The sequence below is a fragment of the Hyposmocoma kahamanoa genome, unplaced genomic scaffold (genome assembly GCF_003589595.1).
Source record: "Hyposmocoma kahamanoa isolate Upper Pololo Valley unplaced genomic scaffold, ASM358959v1 170, whole genome shotgun sequence".
Taxonomy (NCBI): domain Eukaryota; kingdom Metazoa; phylum Arthropoda; class Insecta; order Lepidoptera; family Cosmopterigidae; genus Hyposmocoma; species Hyposmocoma kahamanoa.
This window is the reverse complement of record NW_020653614.1, coordinates 1,342,984-1,366,846: the sequence shown is the minus strand read 5'-3', so window position 1 is coordinate 1,366,846 and position 23,863 is coordinate 1,342,984. Positions and strand designations below refer to the sequence as shown.

The 23,863-nt window shown below is 36.0% G+C and overlaps 1 protein-coding gene across 1 annotated transcript in view; it reads right to left on the bottom strand.

The window, feature by feature from the left end:
- LOC113225705 (scavenger receptor class B member 1) overlaps window positions 1–23,863 on the bottom strand; it is a 60,562-nt gene that overhangs the window by 14,700 nt on the left and 21,999 nt on the right. Inside the window, exons 2-3 of the mRNA XM_026458107.1 lie at window positions 5,186–5,277; window positions 1,920–2,080 (exon numbers count right to left, since the gene is read on the bottom strand). Coding sequence (XP_026313892.1) covers window positions 1,920–2,080; window positions 5,186–5,277 — 253 coding nt within the window. The remainder of the gene's footprint in view (window positions 1–1,919; window positions 2,081–5,185; window positions 5,278–23,863) is intronic.

The following is a 23,863-nucleotide window of genomic DNA, read 5'->3' as shown; positions in this document are numbered from 1 at the left end:
AAGTCGCAAAAGATCTGTGGGGCAGTGCCACTGCGCCCGTTACCCTGAGACATAAGTTGACAAGTCACATGTGCCCGTAATTTCACCAGAACCCTTACCCTTCAAAACCGGAACACAGTAATGCTGACATTACTGCTTGGCGGCAGAAATAGGTAAACTGGCAGTACTTCACTATACGAACTCTTTCTCAAGAAGTTCTACCGTTACTAATTTTACGCACACTATTTATTAACCGGCTTCATTCACACAGTCATATCTACATACAAACAAAAAAAATAGTCTACTCACTACTTAACACGACCAAGCCAGGTACCTACATACACAAACAGACAAAATCATAACGTACGTACCTACCCGAATAAAGAACTGTTTTTTATTATTTCTTTTATTTGCAACAAAAAACAACAAAAAAAGTGAGCACGAAAATATTTTTTCTTTTGTATCATTCACAGCTATAATAATTCGTTATAGAATTCTCAGATTAGGAATTCGTTTCAATTATTAAATTAAATTAAGGTTATAATTATAAATAATAAGCTAAAAGAAAGAAAAAAAAATCAAATTAAAAATTAGCTTCACGCTTTTGGCAGTGACTGTACACATTTTAGTGAAGAAATCACATTTTTCTGCAACATGACACCACATTAAACATTCACTAAAACAGTGTGCACGTTTTCGATTTCTAGCGTTTTTTAAATACAAGGTTACAACTTCAATATCTGGCACGGCTCCGTATTTTTTTAAACTTAGTGTAAATACTAAATATTCATACAGTGAGAATGTTATTTAAGATTAGTGCCACAGTACAATTAACTCGACAGTTGAAACTATAGCATAAACAAACTACCGGAAGTGAATCCATAGAACATAACCGTGCGTCAAAGGGCTTGTAGCTTTATGTAAGTTCCCATAATGAACTATTGAATACAGTGCCATCTACTGTTGAGTAACGGAACTTCATGAGTAAATAGTTCATGATCGCTGTTTATCGAATAATATTTAAAATAAGGTTCATTCTTTTTATGAAAAGGTTTGTGCTTTTTGTCTAATTTCGTTTGGAAGATGAAAAAGAAAGAAAGATGATTGTCTCAAGATCAGCAATCACCGTGAACAAGATTTGTGCGTGCTATAAAGTCAAAATATAAAGTGGGGTTCACCTCGCACACAGCACGCGTTGGTTTAAAAATTTTACCTAATGTACACGACATTTTTGTAGTTGGTTAAAAGCACGCACCATAGTCACTCGTATGAATAAGAACAATCACAACAATTTGTAAAGTACAAGTGAAATTGGACAAATAAACAAATATTAGCTCGTGTTATGAGAATAGGTGCCTTGGCCTCGAAATAAGTTTGTGGAACGAAGGACGGGGTTCGATTCTTGGGCAAAGCCAATAATTGTGAAAGACAGGACATTAGCTGTGGCAACGTGGACTTTAAATGAGATATTATATGTAAAGTGTGACATGGCTCAATAATTCAGCACGCTACGTTATTACAAGAGAAGGTTAGTAGTCAAGAAGTAGCAGGACCCTTTGTCACCTTACCTATTTCTGCTGCCAAGCAGTAATGTCAGCACCACTGTGTCCCGGTTTTGAACGGTAAGGTAAAAAATTACAGGCACGTGGGACTTGTAAACTTCTCAGGGCGACGGGCGCAGTGGTAGTGCCCTTCAGACCTTTGCGATGTAAAGCTCTGAGTGGCACTGCGACTGTTATGAACAGTCGTGTAGCTTACCATCAGGCGCACGGCTTGTCCATCCCGTCACTTGATATTATAAAACAAACCGTCTTGGGCAATTGGTGTACAATGGCGCAAACCGACAATTTAACTTAACAACTTAGAAATTAAAATCATATGTAGATACGTGCCCCAGAGGAGACCCCGTGTCTAGCAGAGTTTTATTATGTGGTACTCACTTGTAAACAAACGGCCCCACTTCCACTAGTTTAGGCTTCTCCCCATTTTCAAGAAAACCTTGTGGATTGGTGACATTGAAGATGTACACTTTGGTGAGTCTGACCACACCAGGTTTCTGCCAGTAGCTGTAGCTTAGAGACCCGTTCCAGAGTTTAAGTTCCTGTGAAAGTAAAAATATAGATTCAGAAATTTTGAATGGACGAGGACGAATGGACATCCATAATATTAACCTTAGAACTAAGTCCAAACTCATGGTACCACGTTTTCGATTAACTAAGGTAAACGATTCTTTTATGGGGAACTGTATACGTTTTTACAATAAGATTCCGGAGCATATAGTAAGTTTATTATTTCCTAAGTTTAAAATTTACATTTAAAGTATTTTAATTGAAAAGTCATATTACAAAATTATAGACGACGTGCTAGATAAAGATGTATGGAAAGATAATGTGAGACTAGATTCCATACAAATATGATTCTAAATGTATTATTCTATAGCATTTAAGTTTATTTGAAATGAGCAATCCCTAGAGTTTCTTGCTCGTTCTTCTCAGGGAGGGCAGCGTAGTGAACGAGCAGTAGCTTAAAAAATGACGTTTTCAAGTGTAAAAATTTTATCTATGGAATAAATGATTATTTGACCTTGACTTTGACTTGGAGGTCTCGGATTCCCGGAACCAAAAATTGGGAAGTGAATTTTTCTGAGTTGGTACTAGACTGGATGTTTGGAATGTGACCTGGTGTAAATTCCGTCGCTCTGGTACCCATGCTTCAGAGAATTCCCTTGAGACCAGTTAATAAGTGTGATTGTTTTAATTATAACTGTTTTAATCGACTTCAAAACAAGGAGGAGGTTCTCAATTTGTTTTTTTTTTGGTATGTTACGAGAAAATTGGAAAATGTTGTGTGTCAGTCTAGTGACAACTCTAGTACGGGTAGTTAGAGATCATGGACAAGTTTTATTGAAATCGGTTACCGGAAAACGCTGAGCGAAACAGGATTCATCTCCTAGTTTGTTTGCCACCTTTCGAGGTAGAGTATTTTCTTCAAATTTAAGTAGAACCAATAATGAGGTATCCTCTTTCCAAAAAGAAAAGAATCATCAAAATCGGTTCACAAATGCTGAAATTTTCGCGTAACATCCACACAAAAAAAAATATATTTTTTTAACAAAATGAAAGTATCATAAGTAATACCAACTACATGAAACAAATTATGTTTAAGTGAGATTTTATAAATCTCCTAATTAGGCATAAAAAATGTTGACATTTTAAAGATATGACCTTATTACAACGAAGTTAAGAGATTTTTTTTTTAAATTATAACGCACACACTCAACATAGCCCCGCACTAGGGAAACCCTGTGTCGCGGGTGCCATGGACACACATATAGACAACCACAAATTACACCCAAACTCACGAGAGAAATAATTGTAGGCCATACAAATATTTCTCCCGGCCCGGGAATCGAACCTGGGACCTCTGCGTGGCAGTCCGGCATGGTAACCGTTCGGCCACGGAGGCAGTCATTAAACAAAGAGGCAGAGATATCATTAAACATCACATATATCCCGATATAGTGTGTTCAATCAGTTTTATTTCCATAATATTCAGATAAGGTACAATAAAAGCTTAAATACTATAAAGCAGAAGTATCATCAAAATATATCAATAAAATTGCGTACCCGCGGCAACGTGCCCAAGATGCTGCCAGCGTTTCCCCTTTGTATGGCTATGCTAATGGGCAAGGTAGCTGCCGACCCTTGAGTTTCCCAGACAGTCTAATTTTGCACAGATGAAGAGCACTGGGGCTCCACGGGCCAAGGGTTTCGACACCAAAGGCTGTAAATAGGTAGTCCGGCCCATACTTTAAGGGATGAGAGTCATTCCGTCCGGGCGTTTGCCATCTGTTCGCAACATGTGGCTAAGGCCCGGTGATGTCGTTGAGTGTGTATAACTACACCTTTTGATGAAAAATGGCGTGTCTTGAACATTAAAGAATGTACAGGAGTTGCGAGCTCAGGCAACTTATTACAAATCTCGCAAAACCAAGGGCAGCTTGCAAAATTGAGAGGCACAATAAGAAAAAGTAATGCAAATAGTACATTGCGTACTAAGGACGGAAAATAAGAAATTACTTACGAGGGGCTATTACAAACCCGAAGCCAAAGGCTGAAGAGTTTAAGAACTATAGTTGTAAATTTTTTTACCGTCCGTGATACATACAATGTTTTTTATCACATTTACGAGGAAACAAATACAATATAAATATGGTTCCCAACAAAATTATGAATTTGCAAATGGCGGGTTTTTTTTTTAATTCTTCCATGGATAATAACATCTCGAAGTAAAATGTTGTAAGAAGCAACCGCGCATACAGCCATGATGGATTACAAAAAACAATTTGCAAAATTTTTATACAGAAAATAATTAAAAATCAATTACAAGAAATTCTAAATAATAAATATTTAAGTAGTATGTGGCCGAATTGAAATTAGATAACATTTTAAGCGAATGTTTTAATTTTGAACTTAAGTAACCTCCTTGCTTCAACTTGAACCTGACCTATGTGCGGAATATGTCATGTTACAAATAAAAAAAACTCCTTAGGTACCGACCATGGCTGTAATGACAAGAAAAAGCACCCGTGAGTTTTATCTGGGGTATTATAGTCAAGCTAGGCACCATGCAATCATACCATTTACGAGCAAGTGTGTTATAGTGGTACTGGAAATTCTCTAATTTGACACCAGCTAATTGGTGTGTTAGTTTGGCACGTTGTTATTATAATAACAACAACGTATACACTCATAGTGCTCCTGAGAAATCCTGTGTCTCGGGTGCTACGGACACACGAATTCACAACCACAAATTACACCAAAACTCACGAGAGAAATAAATATAGGCCATACAAATATTTCTATGAGACTTCTGCGTGACAGTCCAGCTTGGTAAACATTCGACACCTGAGGCAATTATAATTAAGCGAAACAGACAGTCTTTTTAACCGACTTCAAAAAAAGGAGCAGGTTCTCAATTCGACAGTATGTTTATATGTATGTTACGCGATAATTTGTGAACCGATGATTGACCGATGAACCGACCGACCGATGATTCTTTTATTGTTGGAAAGAATCCCATTTAAATTTGAAGAGAATATTCCACCTCTAAGGGTGGCAAACTATTATGTTTAAATTTGAGCGCTATGAAAATTACATACGACGCATTTTGTCTTTATACGAGGAATCTTATTTTTTGTACTTACACTAAATATAATGTAGTCCAACCAGGGTACAAAGGAGAGGATGATCCCGAGTACCACCGTACAAATGCTGAACATGATCACTGCTAGGCGTCCTGGAACAAACAAACATACAGTTTTAATTGTAAATCTTAAACATTTGTTTTATATATTTTTTTACATTGTGGTGGTTTGCATTAATAATAGACATAACTGGTTGATGACTGTACCACCTCAGTCAACCGTGACCATGAGACCTGTAAAGGGCCCGAAACGTCGGTTTGTTTGAAAAAAACAAATATACGCAATTAAATCCGGAAAAATAGTTTCATTTCCTATATGTTTACACTTAAATAAATTCTATGAATACATTGACTTACAAATAAATGGACGACGGGTCTAATACAAAAAACCACGAAAAAAATGTCCCAAGTCAACCTATTTAAACGTAGTGACATGTAAAGGAATATGAAAAAGCTTTTAAATTGTAATGTCATCGCAGTACTGTCTAATTTTGCTTGCTTCGCTGTCAGTCGAACAAACGAAGACTAAAGCGTGAATGACGCTCTGTATACGATTTTAACGCCCTATAAGTTCGGACACTTTTTAGCGCGGACCCGACGTCCATATAATTGTAAGTCAATGTATGAATATTATACTACACACAAAAATAGTGTCTCTTTATAACAGCTTGGCATTTCCTGACATTACCCTCAATGTCACTTAACATTGTGTCTGGTAGATTGTTGAAAATTTCTGGCAGAATGTAGTCCGGCCTGCGTATTCCAATCTCAACGTGGCTAGCGCTTTTACCAGCTGAGTTATGAATCGTTCCGGCAAACTTTACGAATTTGTCTATGTGCTGAGTCAAACAATCTTAATTTCATAGGTAAGCATTATTACACTTGAAACCGTCACAATGGTTAAACTCTACCGCTCATTCGTAAGGCAGATTCCCCTGAGAAGAATGAGCAAGAAACTCTAGGGCTTGCTCTTTGTAAATATACATTTGAATCTTAGATCGAGAATACCTTCATAAGCTAAACGGGTTACTATCACGGATTTTTGTCATCCAAGTACGCAGAAGTTGTATAATAACCTTTAGTATAAAGTTTTTGTTTCGTAAAACCTCGTGTCAACCTCGTGAATGGAATCGAAAATTTTGTATATCAACCGGAACCTTTAGTATAAAGTTTTTGTTTCACTATAGTTTTAAACCTCGTAAATGACAAATTTGGAATATCAATCGGAATCTTATTGTAGAGTCGTATACATTGCCCCTTGAATTTGAGACTTTATGAAGACGACTATCAAGAACAGATAGTTTATTTTTATTCCTCGCGTATTGTATTGTTTGTCATTATTTTTCATGAAAAAATTAATATTTTTCTTAACATAAATAACATTTTCCTAAATGTAGGGGAGCGTGGGGGAATGGGAGCCTACTAAGGAAAATTGACGATAAAAGTCATAATTTATGCAATTAAAATTTTTGTTAGTTATGAACGTACGCTTCACATATCTGGGTACTAAATAATCACATAAAAATATGAAACTAAAATAAAATATTTGGTTAAAACAGAAAAAACTAAAACATGTCATTCGCTCTCATTATCCCACAGTTCGGGAAATGGGAGCCGGTAAGAATCCCGTATGTCAAATGGGAGCCATTATATGTATACAGGCTGAAAAAAAATTAAAGTAATAAAATATATAAGTTAAAAAGTAATGAAAATAAACAAGAAAGCGTTTAAGGCATATCCAGTGAATATTGCAATGGGATAAGGAGAGCCAAATAGCTCTCATTACCCGCGTAACATCGAATTGAAAAAGGAATAAAACAGTAAAACCATTTCTATTTTTATTGTGATTTCAAGCATAACTTCTAAAATTTGATAGATATGGTGACATAGCTAGTGTAAATACAATGTAGCATCTATGCATTTTAATGCTTACCTGGGATGATGAAATTTAGCAAATTTTATAAGCGCGGAGCGACAAACACACAATCATCTCATACGACTAAACCCAGGGTTCTACGGGGGCGCCCACGGGACTCGAACCTTGTCAAACGTTAACGAAGACATAGGAGCGCCGTTTGCGCAAATACGAGCATTGGGAAAGTCCAGTTTAACACCGCTCTCATTACCCGCGGGCTCCCAATACTCCACGTTCCCCTACTGTGACGTTAGTGTAAGAATGTTGTGTCTCTTTAAACTTATCTCTCAAAAACAATCTGGGGCCGATTGTAAACTGCCCTCACCGCACTTTTGTGCTTACCACATGACCATGTTTATTTTTTATATAATATCAAGCGACGGAACGAACAAGTGACACGTCTGTCATAACAGTTGCATTGTCATTCAGAGTTACCCTGAGACATAAGTTGACAAGTCCCATGTGCCTGCTATTTCACCAGCACCCTTACATTTCAAAAACGAAACGCAGTAGTTCACATTAGACATAAGTACTGTGGCAGTACTTCCCTAGACGAACTCTTTCACAAGGGGTCGTGTTCGTCCATGTTGTCGGACACATAGTTTGTTTGTTACGCACACAAAACACGACAACAATAAATCTTCATTAAACATTTCTAGAATATTTTTTAATTACTAGGTAATTCTACTCGCGTGACCTGCAGATAGGAATCGGTGGTTTTCTCCAGGTATCCTAGGTCATCTTCATTATTACTAAGGCAATAAAAAAACTTATACGGAAGCCAAGTTTGTATTGTCTATGTTACTAATGAGTTATAAAAACAATGTAATAAGGTATAAGTATAGCTTCATTAGCATGGAAATATATATTTATAATATACACATTGTTTTACTACAACCATATGCAATTAGATTTTGTGAACTCCACTAGCAATAGTAGAGCTCTTTGTGAAAGAGTTCGTCTAGGGTAGTACAACCAATGTATGTATTTCTGCCGCCTAGCAGCAATGTCGATATCCGGTTTCGAAGGGTAAGGGTGCTGGTGAAATTACAGGCACATGAGACTTGTCAACTTATGTCTCAGGGTGTCGGGCGCAGTGCCAAAGTCCGTCAGATCTTTGCGAATTAAAGCTTATCATCATCAGGCGCACGACATGTTCGTCCCTTCACTTAATATTATAAAAAAAAACTAGTTTTGTTATATGAAGATGGAACACTTAGAAAAAAAATTTTGATCCGGCTGGATTCGAACCAGTGCTTTCAGCAGCTATCCCAACAGAGCTACGGAACAAATTTTGTAATGTGCTTGTTGCTTGTTGGTTTTAGTTTTGAACGACTTTTTGGCGTAGCGCCATCTGTGAGTAATCTATGAAAGATTTCTTCACTCAGCGCTTGTTCGCACGAAGGAATTTTCTTAGTATTGGATCTTTGTATTTATAATTATAACATTAAAATTTTTCCCCTACGGTTCATTTTGCTTGCGTTTGAAAAATAAGCCATTGATTGAAGCTATTTGAAAAATGTATATCGTATACTATACGTGTTTTTTTTTAGTTCAGTCGATATCATCTCAGTACAGAGTACTAAAAAAACCGACCTCAAAAGTACGTGGAATTACGTCTATTTGCTAAATTTTATTGAAATATCCCCTAGTTCGCCACTATGCAGGACTTGACACTGGAGACAATAAAAATAGGTTCTCACTACGACACTACTCAAAGTATATTGAGAGAAAAACGCCTTGAATTGAAGAAATAGCAAAATCAAGCATTAAATTAATTGCTCCTAAATTAAAGTTAGGCGCTATTTATAAAAATGAATCTTGATGTGTGAACAGCCACCCTTAGAGGTGGATGATTTTCTTCAAAATGAAATGGGACCACTATGGAAGTACCCCCTTTCCAACAAAAAAAGAATCATGAAAATCGGTTCACAAATGCCGGAGCTATCGCGTAACATACATACAAAAAAAGAACATACAGTCGAATTGAGAACCTCCTCCTTTTTTGAAGTCGGTTAATTAAAAAAAAATTGGTATACGTAAAGTACCTTTTAAATGCAGCGGTTTTCTTGTAAAATTTCGAAGTAAGTTTGTGATTTTTTCTATCGAGAAAATTTTTTGGAATTTTGTTTTCATACTATATAGTAATCAGTGTATATACTCGATTTTACTACATATTTCTTTCAAAGTAATTAATTCTACACTTTCACTGTTATGAGGATTCCTCGTATCAACCAAAGTCACTTAAGGTTGTATAGACTCCTAAGTTATAAGTAAGGATTTGTATTCTCGTGGTAAGTAGCGTAATCTATTATAAATAGATTATTAAGTTACTTCATGTGTCTAACGTTCATGAACGGACTTTAATGATTGTTTTATTATCTAATAACACGTCTAAAGTTATTCGAGGCCACTGTACATTGTTGGATGTACCATCATTATTAGAATAAATGTTTTTTTATACAATGAATTCATTTATTGATATACTTGAATTCACATGGGGTTATACGCCTAAAGTGCTTTTTTTTCTTGCTTAACTATTAAAGACCCCACAGTACACAGCCTCTATAAAGCTATTATATTCACATTTATTTGTGAAATTCGAGTGATAAACCGGCGTTTTAAAATTTTATCACAATAGCCAACATGGCGAGCACCGTGACGTCACATTTTTATGTCATCGCGAGCGCCGGCGACCAATGACTGCAAAAGATTCACACAATGCCAAACATGGCTGCAAGGTCACAGTTGATTTTAAATCATTTGCACATTAATTTTATCAACGTAAAAATTGAGCGCGACAAACGAGATGAAAAGACATTTTTTGTTTCATGGTTTTCGCGGTGATGATTAAACGACAAAGATAGCTATACATATACGTAATTTTATATCGTTGTCCTTGTTCTGCAAAATGTATAACAATAGTTCATTGCCAAAAAAGCAAATTTAGATTTCTCTCTCAAATTTAGATCATCTGAATTAAATATTGTCACGGGGAGTCTATCACACATATTCTGCCATTCGTAAATATTACAGAAACATACAGAGAGCGGACGCGGGACCCGACCTGCGCCCGTCTAGCGCCCGCACGGTGTATTGTCCTTATAAATACACGGAATTACACCGGCTGTGCTTCCGACCCGACACGCGCCCGACCTGCACCCGCTGTCAGTGTGTTTCAAGATTTAATATCACCTTTTAGTTATTATTTATTCACCTTGTCCCCTTTCCCCTGATATCAGTCGCCGGGGAGAGGGGGAAGAATTAAGAGTGTAGACATGGAGAAAGAAGATTTGATAAAGTACTTTTTAAGTCTCATTTCAAGTTTCATAAATAATGAAAGTGATAAGTGAGCGAAATAAAATAAATCGGATGCATCATCCATAGAGGTGGAATATTTTCTTCGAATTTAAATGGGACCAATACGGAGGTACTCCCTTTCCTAACAAAAAAGTATCATCAAAATCGGGTCACAAATTATCGCGTAACATTTGTATATACGAAAAAAATATGTAGAATAAATGAGTACCTTCTCTTTCTTTTGAAGTCGGTAAAAAAAGCTTCGATGTCTTTATTTCATAAGTAAATAATCGTCACATTAAACTCTACAGCTCATTCGTAAGGCAGATTAAGAAATAAGAAACTCTTTGTCGATGCAAATGTACGTATACGCCCCGAATAACCAAGATGGCCGACAGAGATATGAGAGAATTTATCCAAGTACCTTTTTATACCCTTATTCGTATAACTTGGAAGCACGTAGACGAGACTATAATTACGACGTGTACGTGTATCTAGAAATAGTCATTTTTACCTAAGTTGCCGCTTAACAGGAAAAACCTAAGGTCAAGGGAGCTAAGGCATTACAATAATGCCTTTATGCGGTAAATATTAATGATTTACGCTTAAGCAATTTTTTTTTAATTCCTCATCATCAACCGTGTGCTCGTCATAGGCCAATGTGCGGTCAGGACCGTTTTCTTTACATTTAGAAATAAATTACAAAGTATAAAAACAAACTGGCTGGGGCCTGATTTTCAGATTTTTAGACTTAGACTTTTTCGTCCAGGGAAGTAGTACTTTGCCTATTTTTGCTGCCAGGCAGTAATGTGAGTGTTACTACGTTCCGGTTTGGAAGGGTGAGAGTACTAGCGTCTACTTATATCTCAGGGTGACAGGCGCAGTGACAATGCCCCTAAAATCTTCAGAGCTTGCAACTGTTATGGACAGGCTACTCGAGCTTACCATCGGGCGTACGACTTGTTCGTCCCGTCACTTGATATTGTAAAAGAAAAACAATTCAGCGTGGTAACTGTTCGGCCACGGAGGCAGTTAATAATAAGAAATAAATATTGTAAATGATAAATGTATTCAAATGTGTATTTTCAAAGAGAGTTTCTTGCTCATTCTTTTCAGGGGAATCTGCCTTACGAATGAGCAGTAGAGTTTAATCAAAATGACGGTTTCTAGTGTAATTTGTTAAATAATGTAATAAAGTTTATTTGAGCTTGAATAGGTACGGGCTGTTTCAGGAATTTGAACCATCAACATTGCAATTCAAGTACAACCGTTCATCCATTACGCTACCAACTCTCCAATCTAAAGTTCAAGGTGAAACGTCAATACTTTTTAGTAAATATACATAAACAAATAACTAATAATTACATATTGCAATTGCAATTGTTATTTCAAATCTTTTTTTTCTTTTTTTTTTTTAAATTGTTATTTTAAATCAAATATTACATAATTAAATTAATAGTGTATTTAATTACATATTGCAATTGCAATTGTTATTTTAAATCAAATATTACATAATTAAATTAATAGTGTATTTATTATCAGTTGTGAAGTTTTACTCTGTGAAAGAAAAAACTTAGAAACACGCAACAAAGTTATTAAATTTACTTATTGCAGGCCGTATATATTTAGCAATCTGAAGAAGTAATTTTTTCATCTGTTTACACAAACTTCGCTGTTGTTTGAGTGTCCAGTCTTTACAAATCGTGTCGGGATAAATACCATCGGTCTTCCTATTACATTTACAAAAACTGCAATGCTGTGATCCTGATTCAAGCGTGCAGTGAAATTACACGGGGGCAGGGACTTGAGATAATTTTTTTTAATAAGTTTTTTCACCATCATAGTTTTAGATATAGACAGCAAAATATTGCAAGCATCAAAAAAGGCTTAACATCCATTGTTTAAAAAGGTTCCGTTACAAAATAGTAAAATAAAAGTATAATAAAAGGATTAACTCATATGGATAAAATTGGGTCTCCGCGGCAAGGCGCCCAAGATGCAGGCAGCGTTCCCCCTTTAATACGTTGGGCAAGGTAGCTGCCGGCTCTTGGGTTTCCCAGAAAGACACCGGGACCCGACGGGCCAAGGGTTTCGACTCCAAAGGCTGTAAACAGGCAGTCGAGACGAGGTCGTGGTACTTATTACTTTTTATTCTTTCCGCCAGCTCAACTGCGAAACCAGCCATCTTGTAGGTGTGCTGGAGATGGGATGGGACAAGTGTAGCGGCACACGTGGCGTCCCACTCAGTACGCTGCATGCCGTTTAGCTCGAGGATGGCGGGCACTTTAACCGTGGCTAAGGCTCGGCGAATGATGTCGTTGAGGGCTACATGCCGGGAGATACCTGCTTGTATTTAGTATCACGTTTATATATGTAGAATTTTTTTACCTGCTTTTTTATTTTACCAACTTGTGATTGATCCAGACTCAGTCCACCGGTAGAGGCAGCGCGCGTAGCATGCCTTAGCCTATGTCTCGCAGTTTCTCATTGTTGCCGATAAATATAAAAATGCGTACCTTTCTGAACACACTAAATTTGTTTTAAAACAAAGGAATGGAATACGCGGTTTCTTGAACACTACAATTTAGCATTCAAGGCTATATGAATAGGCATTTACTAAATAAACACGTAACATTATGGGCCACATCGTTTTGTGACACATTGTTTTCTTTACAATTTAAATTTTAATCTTTAAAATCTTAATTGCAATAAACGTGAACATGAAATAGATGGTGGAAGACTTTCTTTATTTTAACGACTGTCATATGTGACTGTATTTTCGTGTGTAGGATAAATCCTCAAAATTATAAGAGTTGTTTAAATTATTCACAACCGCAATTACAGCACTTTCTCACAAAAATGCTTGTTCGTTACATTTTAAAGGCTTCTGTTGAATAACCGACTCACGTGACATTGTTAAAAATTATACTTGTTTTGTAGCCGATTTAATTTTTTCTTGTGTGTATTTTATGCGATTACTCTGACATCGATTTCGATGACTTTTTTAAAGAATTTTCATTACAAGACATTTCATTTGAAAGTGGGTGAAATGAAAAAAAAACTGGTTTTACCATTGACTTACAAATAAATGGACGACGGGTCTAATACAAAAACCACGAAAAAAATGTCCCAAGTCAACCTAGTGACATGTAAAGGAATATGAAAAAGCTAAAACGTTGAATTTAAATTGTAATGTCATCGCAGTACTGTCTAATTTTGCTTGCTTCGCTGTCAGTCGAACAAACGAAGACTAAAGCGTGAATGACGCTCTGTATACGATTTTAACGCCCTATAAGTTCGGACACTTTTTAGCGCGGACCCGACGTCCATATAATTGTAAGTCAATGGGTTTTACACATTAATTTGAATGAATGAACGAAATATTCTTTATTGCACATTAAAGCCAATGTGCAACAGGCGACCTCATTGCTAAGTAGCAATTTCTTCCAGGCAACATTAGGGTGCAACCAAAGAATACCTTGTAACGAAAGAGTTTCATATAAATACACTGCTCGTCAATAAAGTAAATATATAAATAATAATAAGGTTACTTATATACCTTTGTAGGACAAAAAAATAAATAATAAATTTGCCAAACTTAGGGGTGGAATATTTCCTTTAAATTCAAATTGGAGCACTACTAAATTACCCTCTTTCCAACTAAAAGAATCAACGAAATCGGTTAACAAATACTAGCAATCGCGTAACACAGACGAATTGAGAACATACTTCTGTTTTGAAGTCGGTTAAAAAATTCGTGATTCCTTTATTTACTATGCTTTATTTTGTAACTTATTTGTATTTTTATATTAAGCTTATGTCACGTTTTCTATTACACTAAGAGCCTGGTGATCTGTAACACAGGGTTCCAACATAGTACAGACTCCATCTCTCACTAAGACACTTGTATTGTTATTTTTATTTTATTTTTATTTCATATACTGTAACTATACCTTATTGAGAGAAATAAAGCATATTGTATTGTATTGTATAATGTGATATAAACACTTGTTATAATTAAAACGTGTTTACGTAAAATTAGATAAAATCCTTGTTTTAGTTTCATAAATACTGGAAACAATTAAGTTTAAGAAATTTTAACCTTGCTGTCATTATTAAGGTTAAGGCGATAGCTATTAGCCTTCTCCTTAGAGGTGACTCCTGAGCATGATTAATAGATTAATAATAATATTCTCATCTTTGAGCGGCGTTAGTTTAATTAAGAAGCTAACGTTGCATGCTTCAGGCCAAAACTAAGTGACAAATATTTTTGAAAATATTTTTTAAAATGAATACTACTTCCATAGCAAGGGTAAAGACACACGGGCGTTGCCGGTGCGTTGCAACGCTATTATTTCAACAGACTGAGAGTCGTATTCCAGAACTCTACTCAATGCTCAAGTCAGGACTTGAGTATGATTTAAAGCACTGAAAATTATACTCAAGTCCTTGCCAGTATGGTCGTATTTCCAGTGCTTGAAATGATACTCAAGTCTGCTCAAGCTGCTGCGATTCTGTCAGCTGTTCCGTCGACACGCTGTTTCAACTCACCGTGTGGCATGTCATGTCGCTCTTATATAAATGTAGTACAACGCAGTTGCTGACGACGCAACGGCACCCGTGTGGCATCTCCCTAACTCACCTAATGGCGGTGACAGCCGCTTCAAAATTTAATTTACAAGAGATTTTGAAATCTTAAAACCTAGGAAAACACATCTAGTTTGCTTGGAACCCAATCAAAAACCTTGTACATCACTTTAACCAAGTCAAAAGTTTTTTAACGAAGTTCAAAAAAGGAGGATAATCTAAATTCGGGTGTATTTTTTCTTGTGTGTATGTTACACCATTACTCCGGCATTTAGTTGCTTAGCGAACAACACCGCTCAACTAATGTTAAATAATTTGAAATGAAAGTGAATCTGCATATTAGTATATTATTGTATATAAGATTTTAAAAGGTATTGTTAATAAAAGCTGCTTAATTTGTTGATAAGAAATGATTATCTGCATTGGTTATATAATTTTTATTGAAATACGTTTTATTTAAAGATGTAAGAAATGGCTCCTGTCTGTACAAAAATTTAGTAACAACTGGTCCCCAATTAAAACTCCTAGCAGCACAAAATTTTAAATTTTAAGTTAAATGCATAAAAATATAATATATATAAATTTACACGGACAGCATTTACATTACATTTTAACTTATTACTAGTTATTACTAAAGGTAGGTTATTACTTAGTGTGCATTTGGCATATTAATTAATCTGGTGCAGCAAGCGAACAGCTACCTAGGTGAAGACTGAAAATCAGCATTGCTGAGTCTGTAACCTTTCTGTCCACATCACTCAATTGTTTTTTTTTTTCTATTCCTTTTTAAAGTATTGTGTTCCTTATGTTTTGTGGAGATATAAATATTTATTTATTTATTTATTTAAACACTTTATTGTAGCACATAATAACTTACAAATTTTCAGAAACAATTTAAATATTTGTGTACAAAGGCGAGCTTATCCCGTAAAGAGATTTCTTCCAACTAACCTTTGAAAATCTGTGAGGAAAGTTGGTTTTTGGGGTGGCACTAAAACTACATAAATAAATAAATGGAATATACTATACTCAATAAATGCACAGGTAAATTTATTATATTAAAAGTGCTTTTTTATTTTTTATTTTATTTCTTTTATTTTGACTTAAATAACATTGAAAACGGAAACCCGCCCATTTTCGACTTAAGTGGTGTTGTTTGCTGAGGGACGATTTTGATCTTTTTTTTTTTGTTGGAAAGAGGGCACTTCAGTGTTGGTCCCATTTATTCCAATCTGAAGAAAATATTCCACCTCTAAGGGTGGCAAACTAGGGGATGAATCCGGTTTCACGCACTTTCCGATAACCGATTTCAATAAAACTGGAGAAATATGTAGATATAACTCCATGATTTTTAAGGTATTTTTTTATTATTATGGTGGAAAGCGACACGCCAGTCCACAGCAGTTCCACTCAGAGTTTTAAATAATAATAATAACGCACACACTCAAGATAGTCCCGCACTAGGGAAACCCTGTGTCGCGCGTGTCATAGACAACCACAAATTACACCCAAACTCGCTAGAGAAATAAATGTAGGCCATACAAATATTTCCCGGCCCGGGAATCGCCACTGCGCGCGTCACCCTGAGACATGTGCCTGTAATTTCACCAGCACCCTTACCGTTCAAAACCGGAACACAGTAATGCTGACATTACTGCTTAGCGACAGCAATGTGACAGTACTTACCTGGACATACCCTTTCACAAAGAGCACTACTACTATAGAACCGGGACTGGGACGCTTATTATAATGTAAATAATAATTATTGTTAGTAAATAATAATATAATAAAGCATATATCAACAGCCTTGCGCCGAGAAATACATACAAACTCAATACAAACACTCAATACAAATATTTGAAGTCGATTATGTCCGCATGTTAGAGAAGAATGGCCAATAAGAAGCGATTTCCATGGGATCCCTTCATCAGACTCTGACGTCTTGGTGACAATGGGGCTGTTACGGACTCCTTTGTACATTTACATGTTGATACAAAGTCGAGTTCTAATTGCGGAAAATAATTAGTAATTTGTGGCAGCCGAAACGAACCCGGAACGGATATCAGAGACTACCTCGAGAGTATAGTATAACCCTTTCAAACAAAGAAGAAATTTCAAAATCGGTCCACAATTATCGGAGAAATTGGTGAATAATAATAAATAACGCACACACTCAACATAGCCCCGCACTAGGGAAACCCTGTGTCGCGGGTGCCATGGACACACACATAGACAACCACAAATTACACCCAAACTCACGAGAGAAATAATTGTAGGCCATAAAACTATTTCTCCCGGCCCGGGAATCGAACCTGGGACCCCTGCGTGGCATGGTAACCGTTCGGCCACGGAGGCAGTTATAGACGGACATGCCTATAAGATTTGAAGATTTCTTTCGATTTTCAAGGGATCCCCTCATGATTCTGACTTGGCTAATGTGAACACCACGAAAGCGCAACCTTTCAAACAAAAAAAGAATATTCAAAATCGGTCCACAATTGACTAGAAGATAATTGAAAACATATGTACAGACGAACGTATAACCTCCTCCTTTTTGTTTAAAGTCGGTTAAAAATACCTCCTAATTTCAACAGCGATGATGGTTTCTCTGATGAAAAACCTCAAGCAGAAATAAGATTGCAGTACCATGTAATGTTTTAATGTATTTCTAATTTCCTTCTAATTAATTAATTTAATATAGTCAAACAAAGACTTTATACTTTTTTTTTACCCAGCTTCTGCGTATTGTATGATAAAAATCCGTGGCAGCGACCCGTTTTGCCCTTTCAGGTAGTCTGGATCTATGATATTTGAGATAGATAGTGTAAATACATTTATTTCTTTTTCTTTTATTTGGCCTACATTTATTTCTCTCGTGAGTATGGGTGTAATTTATGGTTGTCTATGCGTGTGTCCATGGCACCCGCGACACAGGGTTTCCCTAATGCGGGGTTGTGAGTGTGTGCTATATATATGATAGTTCCAATTTCTATATGCAGCAATTGTGAACAGTAGACGACGAATGTGCAGTAGAGTTTAATACATAGATTATTTTACTTTGACTTTTGTTTGGTAAAAAGAAATATTGTTATAATGTAATTTTTTTACAAAACGTAAGTAGGATAAATTGGAATGTTTCTTTGCAAAATTAAAAATAAGGTATTTAATTAATAACTTTTGTAACTTTGTTTTGTAGTGAAAAAATAGGGTGGTTTGCATTAATATTAGACATAACTGGTTGATGACTGTACTATCTCAGTCAACTGTGACCATGGGACCTGTAAAGGACCCGAAACGTCGGTTTGTTTAAGAAAAAAACAAATATACGCGATTTAAAACCGAAAACATGTCATATTTTCATATATCTTAAGCGATAGTAACGTTATGGTTTGATCCGCCTTTCAAGCGGAGGCAGTGGGTTTCCCTGGTGCAGCGCTATGAGTGTGTGCATTATTTTTTTTTGAACCTGATCATCTAACCGGTGGGCCACAGGTCGTACAACTCAAAATGTGCAGTGTTAAAGCAAAAAGTGCTTAATTCTAATTACGTCAATTTTAAGAACAGGTATCATTGAACCTTATTTATTGAGAAAATAGATAAAAGTGAAAGCATTTCTCAATCGATAACGACAAACACAATGGCACTTGTCTCTCCACTGACCTACTTTCAAGAAAGTCAGTTGTGTTTTAAAACCGGTTGCTTCTGAGTACTTTTCCTTATTGTACAATGGCCTTTGAGGTTCTGTCAGTCATTCTTGGTTTTTGATATAGGTATGGTAGGCACAGAGAAATTATAGTTGATTTTTTTAGCGACTATATAGCCCACTGGGCAAACGGTTCCTGGTGATAGCATATACCTTCGACTTACATTTTGAAAGAGAGGTTCAACCTAAGTAACATTCTAAGGGTCGTATTCTAGAACTCTACTCAATGCTCAAGTCAGGATTGGACTGGAAACACAAGCACTGGAAATACGACCCTAATGGCAGGGACTTGAGTATGTTTTCGAGTGCTTTAAACCATACTCAAATCCTGACTTGAGCATTGAGTAGAGTTCTAGAATACGACCCTTAGAGTCTTATTCTAGAACTCTACTTGCTTGTGTTGCCAGTGCAATCCTGACTTGAGCATTGAATAGAGTTCTAGAATACGACTCTTATACTAGTATCATATTAAATTTATAGTAATTATAACTTTTTATTAAAAAAACTGTCCTCAAAATTTGCTTATAATCCATTTTTACTGTGTTCGTCAAGGGAAGTACTGCCACCTTACATATTTCTGCCGCCAAGCAGTAATGTCAGTATTACGGCGTTCTGGTTTGAAGGGTATGGGTGCTGGTGAAATTACAGGCACATGGGACTTGTCAACTTTGACTCAGGGTAACGGGTGCAGAGAATATGCCTCAGATCTTTGCGATTTAAAGAACCATATTTTTTTTTTTATATAGTTCTATATAGTACCTGGCTTTGTTAAATCTTGTTAATAAAATGAAATGGAAAGAACAAACATTTATCTCCGACTACAAAAGAAAGAGGTAACGATTTAATCATCATGATGGTTAACCTTACTTGGACCTTGACTGTGACAATGACTGCGAACCGTCAGCGGAAGTTAACTGACAAAAAGAAAACCGTTAAACAATAGATGGTTTCTTTATTATATTCTTCATTTTGGATGTTAGCCAACTTTATGTCAATGTCGCTATTACAAGGGCTATTCGTAAACCATGTAAGGATTTCTTATTACACTCCGTCTAACCATTTATTAAACTTTTTACATATGCATGACTCCGAAGTTCCGTAATTATTGACATACAACCATAGACAAATAATGCAAAATTTCCTGGACTCTTTAATTTTTTAATTTTAGTGAAGCAACGTGCTCTTTAGCTCTGATATTTATCGAGCCAACAGATTACGTAACGAGTTGATAAATTTTGGTGCCTGTCTAATAAATTGTAATGAAATTAAATAATTTCGAATAGAACAGAATTATTTATTTCATACTATCAATTTCGAAAACAATTCGAAATATAATGTCAAGGGAGAACATGCCCGTCATTAATATAAACAACAATTTTATTGTTAATATAAAATAAAATAAAGAAAAATACGGACTACAAAAACACAAATAAAAATTAAATTTTTTGAATATACAAAAACGTCCAAAATTAAAATGTAATTACAATTTCTCTAAAAGATACTCTTCTACTCTGTAGAATTCATTATCCAATAAAAGGTCTTTCAGTCGGGAACAAAACACTTCGTCGTTTATAACACTTTTTGTGTGATTATAAATAAATTTTTATTGTTTATTATAAGGAATCGTCGGATTCTTCTCCATATGAACGGTCATCATCTTAATGTAATTTCATCAGCACCTTTGCCCTTCAAGACCGGAACACAGTAATGCTGACATTACTGCTTGGCGGCAGAAATAGGTAAGGTGGCAGTACTTCTCAGGGCGAACTCTTTGACAAGGTGCTCTACTGCTGCTAAAAAGGGTCTCCTGTCAGGGTTTTAAGCCATAGTCGTCATGCTGGCCCAATACGGGTTGTGAACCTTTTTTTTTATAACATCAAGTGACGGGACGAACAAGTCGTTCGTCTGGTGGTAAGCGACATGCCTATCCATAACAGTTGCACTGCCACTCTGAGTTTTAAATCGCAAAGATCTGAGGGGCAGTGCCACTACGCCTGGTACTTAGAGACTTAGGTTGAAAGTCCCACGTACCTGTAATTTCACCAGCACCTTTACCCTAAAAAACACCTTGAACCCTTGAACAGTGCTTTTTAGCATTGTCGTAATCGAATAAGATCACTTTCACTGTTCCCCGTTACAGTTTTATAATTATACAACGTTATGTTTGTGATTATGTGAGATTTCATCACAACCAGTTCATTCGAACTGGGTCAGGCGGTTAGTAATACCTTACTCATGTATTAACCGTGTACCTTTGGAATAGCAGTGCTTTTACTTTTGTATGTATCCAGTTTTTTATATCATTAGGACGAGAATGGGTCTAGTCTAGAAGGGCGGAGGCTATTACGCTAGCCCCATGAGTTGGATTTTGAGTGCCGACTGCCACAGTCGACTGCCCCCTCATTGTTATTTCATCCGTATTTGCGTCTGTTTTACTTACTATCATAAACCAAAAGTGGGTGGAAATGATACGGGTGAAGTTGACATTGGGGGCAATCGACACGAACGTTTGTCAATTTTTATTGTACACTATCTGTCGGGCCTTTTTTCTTCTCATTACAGCCATAGTCGTGTAATGAGAAGAAAAAGGCCCGAGTGTTTTATTTGCGGCATTACAGTCAAATTAGCCTGCATGCATACGAGCAAGTGTGATGTAAAAAATAATTAAAGGCAAATAAAAAACCAAAGACTTTGTGATGCACAGCCTATATTTTCCTCGCTTTTGTTTGTCATTTCACAAATGACGTCAAAGGTAAGTAATATTATAAACTACCTACCGATTTATATAGATTTTAACCCACCAACCCGTGTCAACCCGTGACCATGGAGCGTGCAACCGTTCCGAAATATCGGTAAAATAAAAAGAAGTCATACCGTGGTAAGAAACCTGATACTAGTGTTAATAATTTACCTACCGATTTAATTTCAAGTCCTTTTAATGCTATATAGATTTTAAGGCTTTCGTAGTTATGCACTAAATGATTATCACTAATATCAGGTTTCTTACCACGGTATGACTTCTATTTTTATTTTTACTTTTTTTTTCCGATATTCCGGAATGGTTGCACGCTCCATGGTCACGGGTTGACTCATTGATTCACTCCTTTTGATGCGCTCGATTATAATTTAAGTGAATTTTTAATTAATGGACGCAACTGTATGACGTAGGTAAGTGTGGAAGGGCCTCGTGAATCCTTGAAGATCATAAATATAATAATAACATGTCTTATTTAAGGTGATCTGTAAAGAAAGCAGGTAGATAAATTTTATGTAAGTGTTAATAACGAACGTGGCCAAATAATAAAGTGTCATACTTAAAAAAAAGTAATTTTTGGGAAAGTGACAAAATGGATTTTAACAACTATGTGCCAGTGTCAATATCTGTACTTGCTGTACGTTTTTCTTGACATATGAGTACTAGAGAAACAAATTTAAATCCAGGGCTCTACTCAGAACACTTAAAACCAGAGCCAATTGAGAATAATTATGTATGTGTATATGGATGATAAATCTGTAATAGATTTCTCATAGATGGCGCTACGACTAAAAAGTCGTTGAAAGACCAAGTAAAAAGACACGACGCAAGCACATAGAGAAATTCGTGAGGTCCATTGGTTCGTTCCGTGGCTTAGTTGGTATAGGGTCTGGCACGGTATGCAAGTTTTGTACTTGGTCTTTCAACGACTTTTTAGTCGTAGCGCCATCTATGAGAAATCTATTACAGATTTATCACCCAGTTAGTACCCTTACAGCTACCAGGCCTGGCGAGAGATGTCGCTATTCACTGTATTAATTAAATTTTTATTGAATTGATATTCAATTATTTTTCGTTCGAATCCGACCGGATCGAAGGAATTTTTTCTGAGTGTTTTTTCTGAGTGTTCGATCTTTGTATTAATAATTATAACAAACTAGTGTAGTAATTTCACAAAAAACAATTGAATATCAATTCAATAAAAATTTATTTAATAATTATGTATCCAAATTTCTCGTCGAGTCACTGAGGTCTTTAAATACTGACCGTATTATACCCAAATTGTAGTCGAATTTAACTATGTATATCATTTACATACCTGCGGTTAAGTATTTTTTTATATTTAGGGTTCTTTGACGTCACGACGCCATGTTTGTGGTATCTTTTTGTCTTGTTTTTTATTTTCGATATCGTACTGTGATTTGTTTTGCTTTTAGTGACTCTTTTTTTGTTTTTTTTATTAAAAGAATTTGGCGGCACAACAAAATCCTGAGCAGGTTTATCCGTGCAGAATTGTTTTTGTTTCCTAATTAAGGAGACAGGGGGAAGGAACAATCAAAGTCAATTAAAAACATGTTTTGAGGTAACACCGCCATCTTATTCGTTAAACGTTGAGCGTATTTTGCCTAGATCAGGAAATGGCTAATAAGGTTCAATATCCTGAAAAATTAATTTTTAGTTTTAGGCCTAAAACGCTTGAGATTACGTGGTAGAAAAGTTGAATAAGATTTATAAAAGTTTTTTAGGTAAAAGGGATTACATAGACTTACACGCATTATGTCAACATTGACTTTATTCCAGGTAGCATTTTTGCATGTCTTATTCACCAACATTGAACTGTTTTCCTAATTAAAAGTTCGTTTTTCTTAAAGTGACTTTGATTATTTTTTTCCTGAAGTAATGTATTTGTTATGTATGTCGGATCAATGACAAACGCCAATAACTTAGAGGTAGCGCTACAAACAATGGAAAAATTCGTGAGGTCCATTGGTTCGTTCCGAGACTTAGTTGTCACAGCGCCTGCCACGGTTTGCTGAGAGACGTTGGTTCGAATCCAACCGGATCGAAATAACTTTTTTCTAAGTTCTCGATCTTTGTTTAATAATTATAACAAACTAGTGCAGTCATTTCACAAAAAAATGATTGAATATCATGATGGTATTAATTTCCTTTGGCCCTAAAAGCTGTCACATCTATACCCCTATCCGTTGACTTTAGCAGGTCTTTCTACCTTTTGTTGAGGATCCATAAGCACAATGGTTTTTGAGTCAGTTGAGGTTTTGTTTGTAGTCGAGTGCTGCCACCTATTTCTGCTACCAAGCAGTAATGTGAACATTGAAATTAGAGGCACATGTGACTTGTCATGTTTATGTTCCAGGGAGACGGCGCAGTGGCAGTGGCCCTCACATCTTTGAGATTT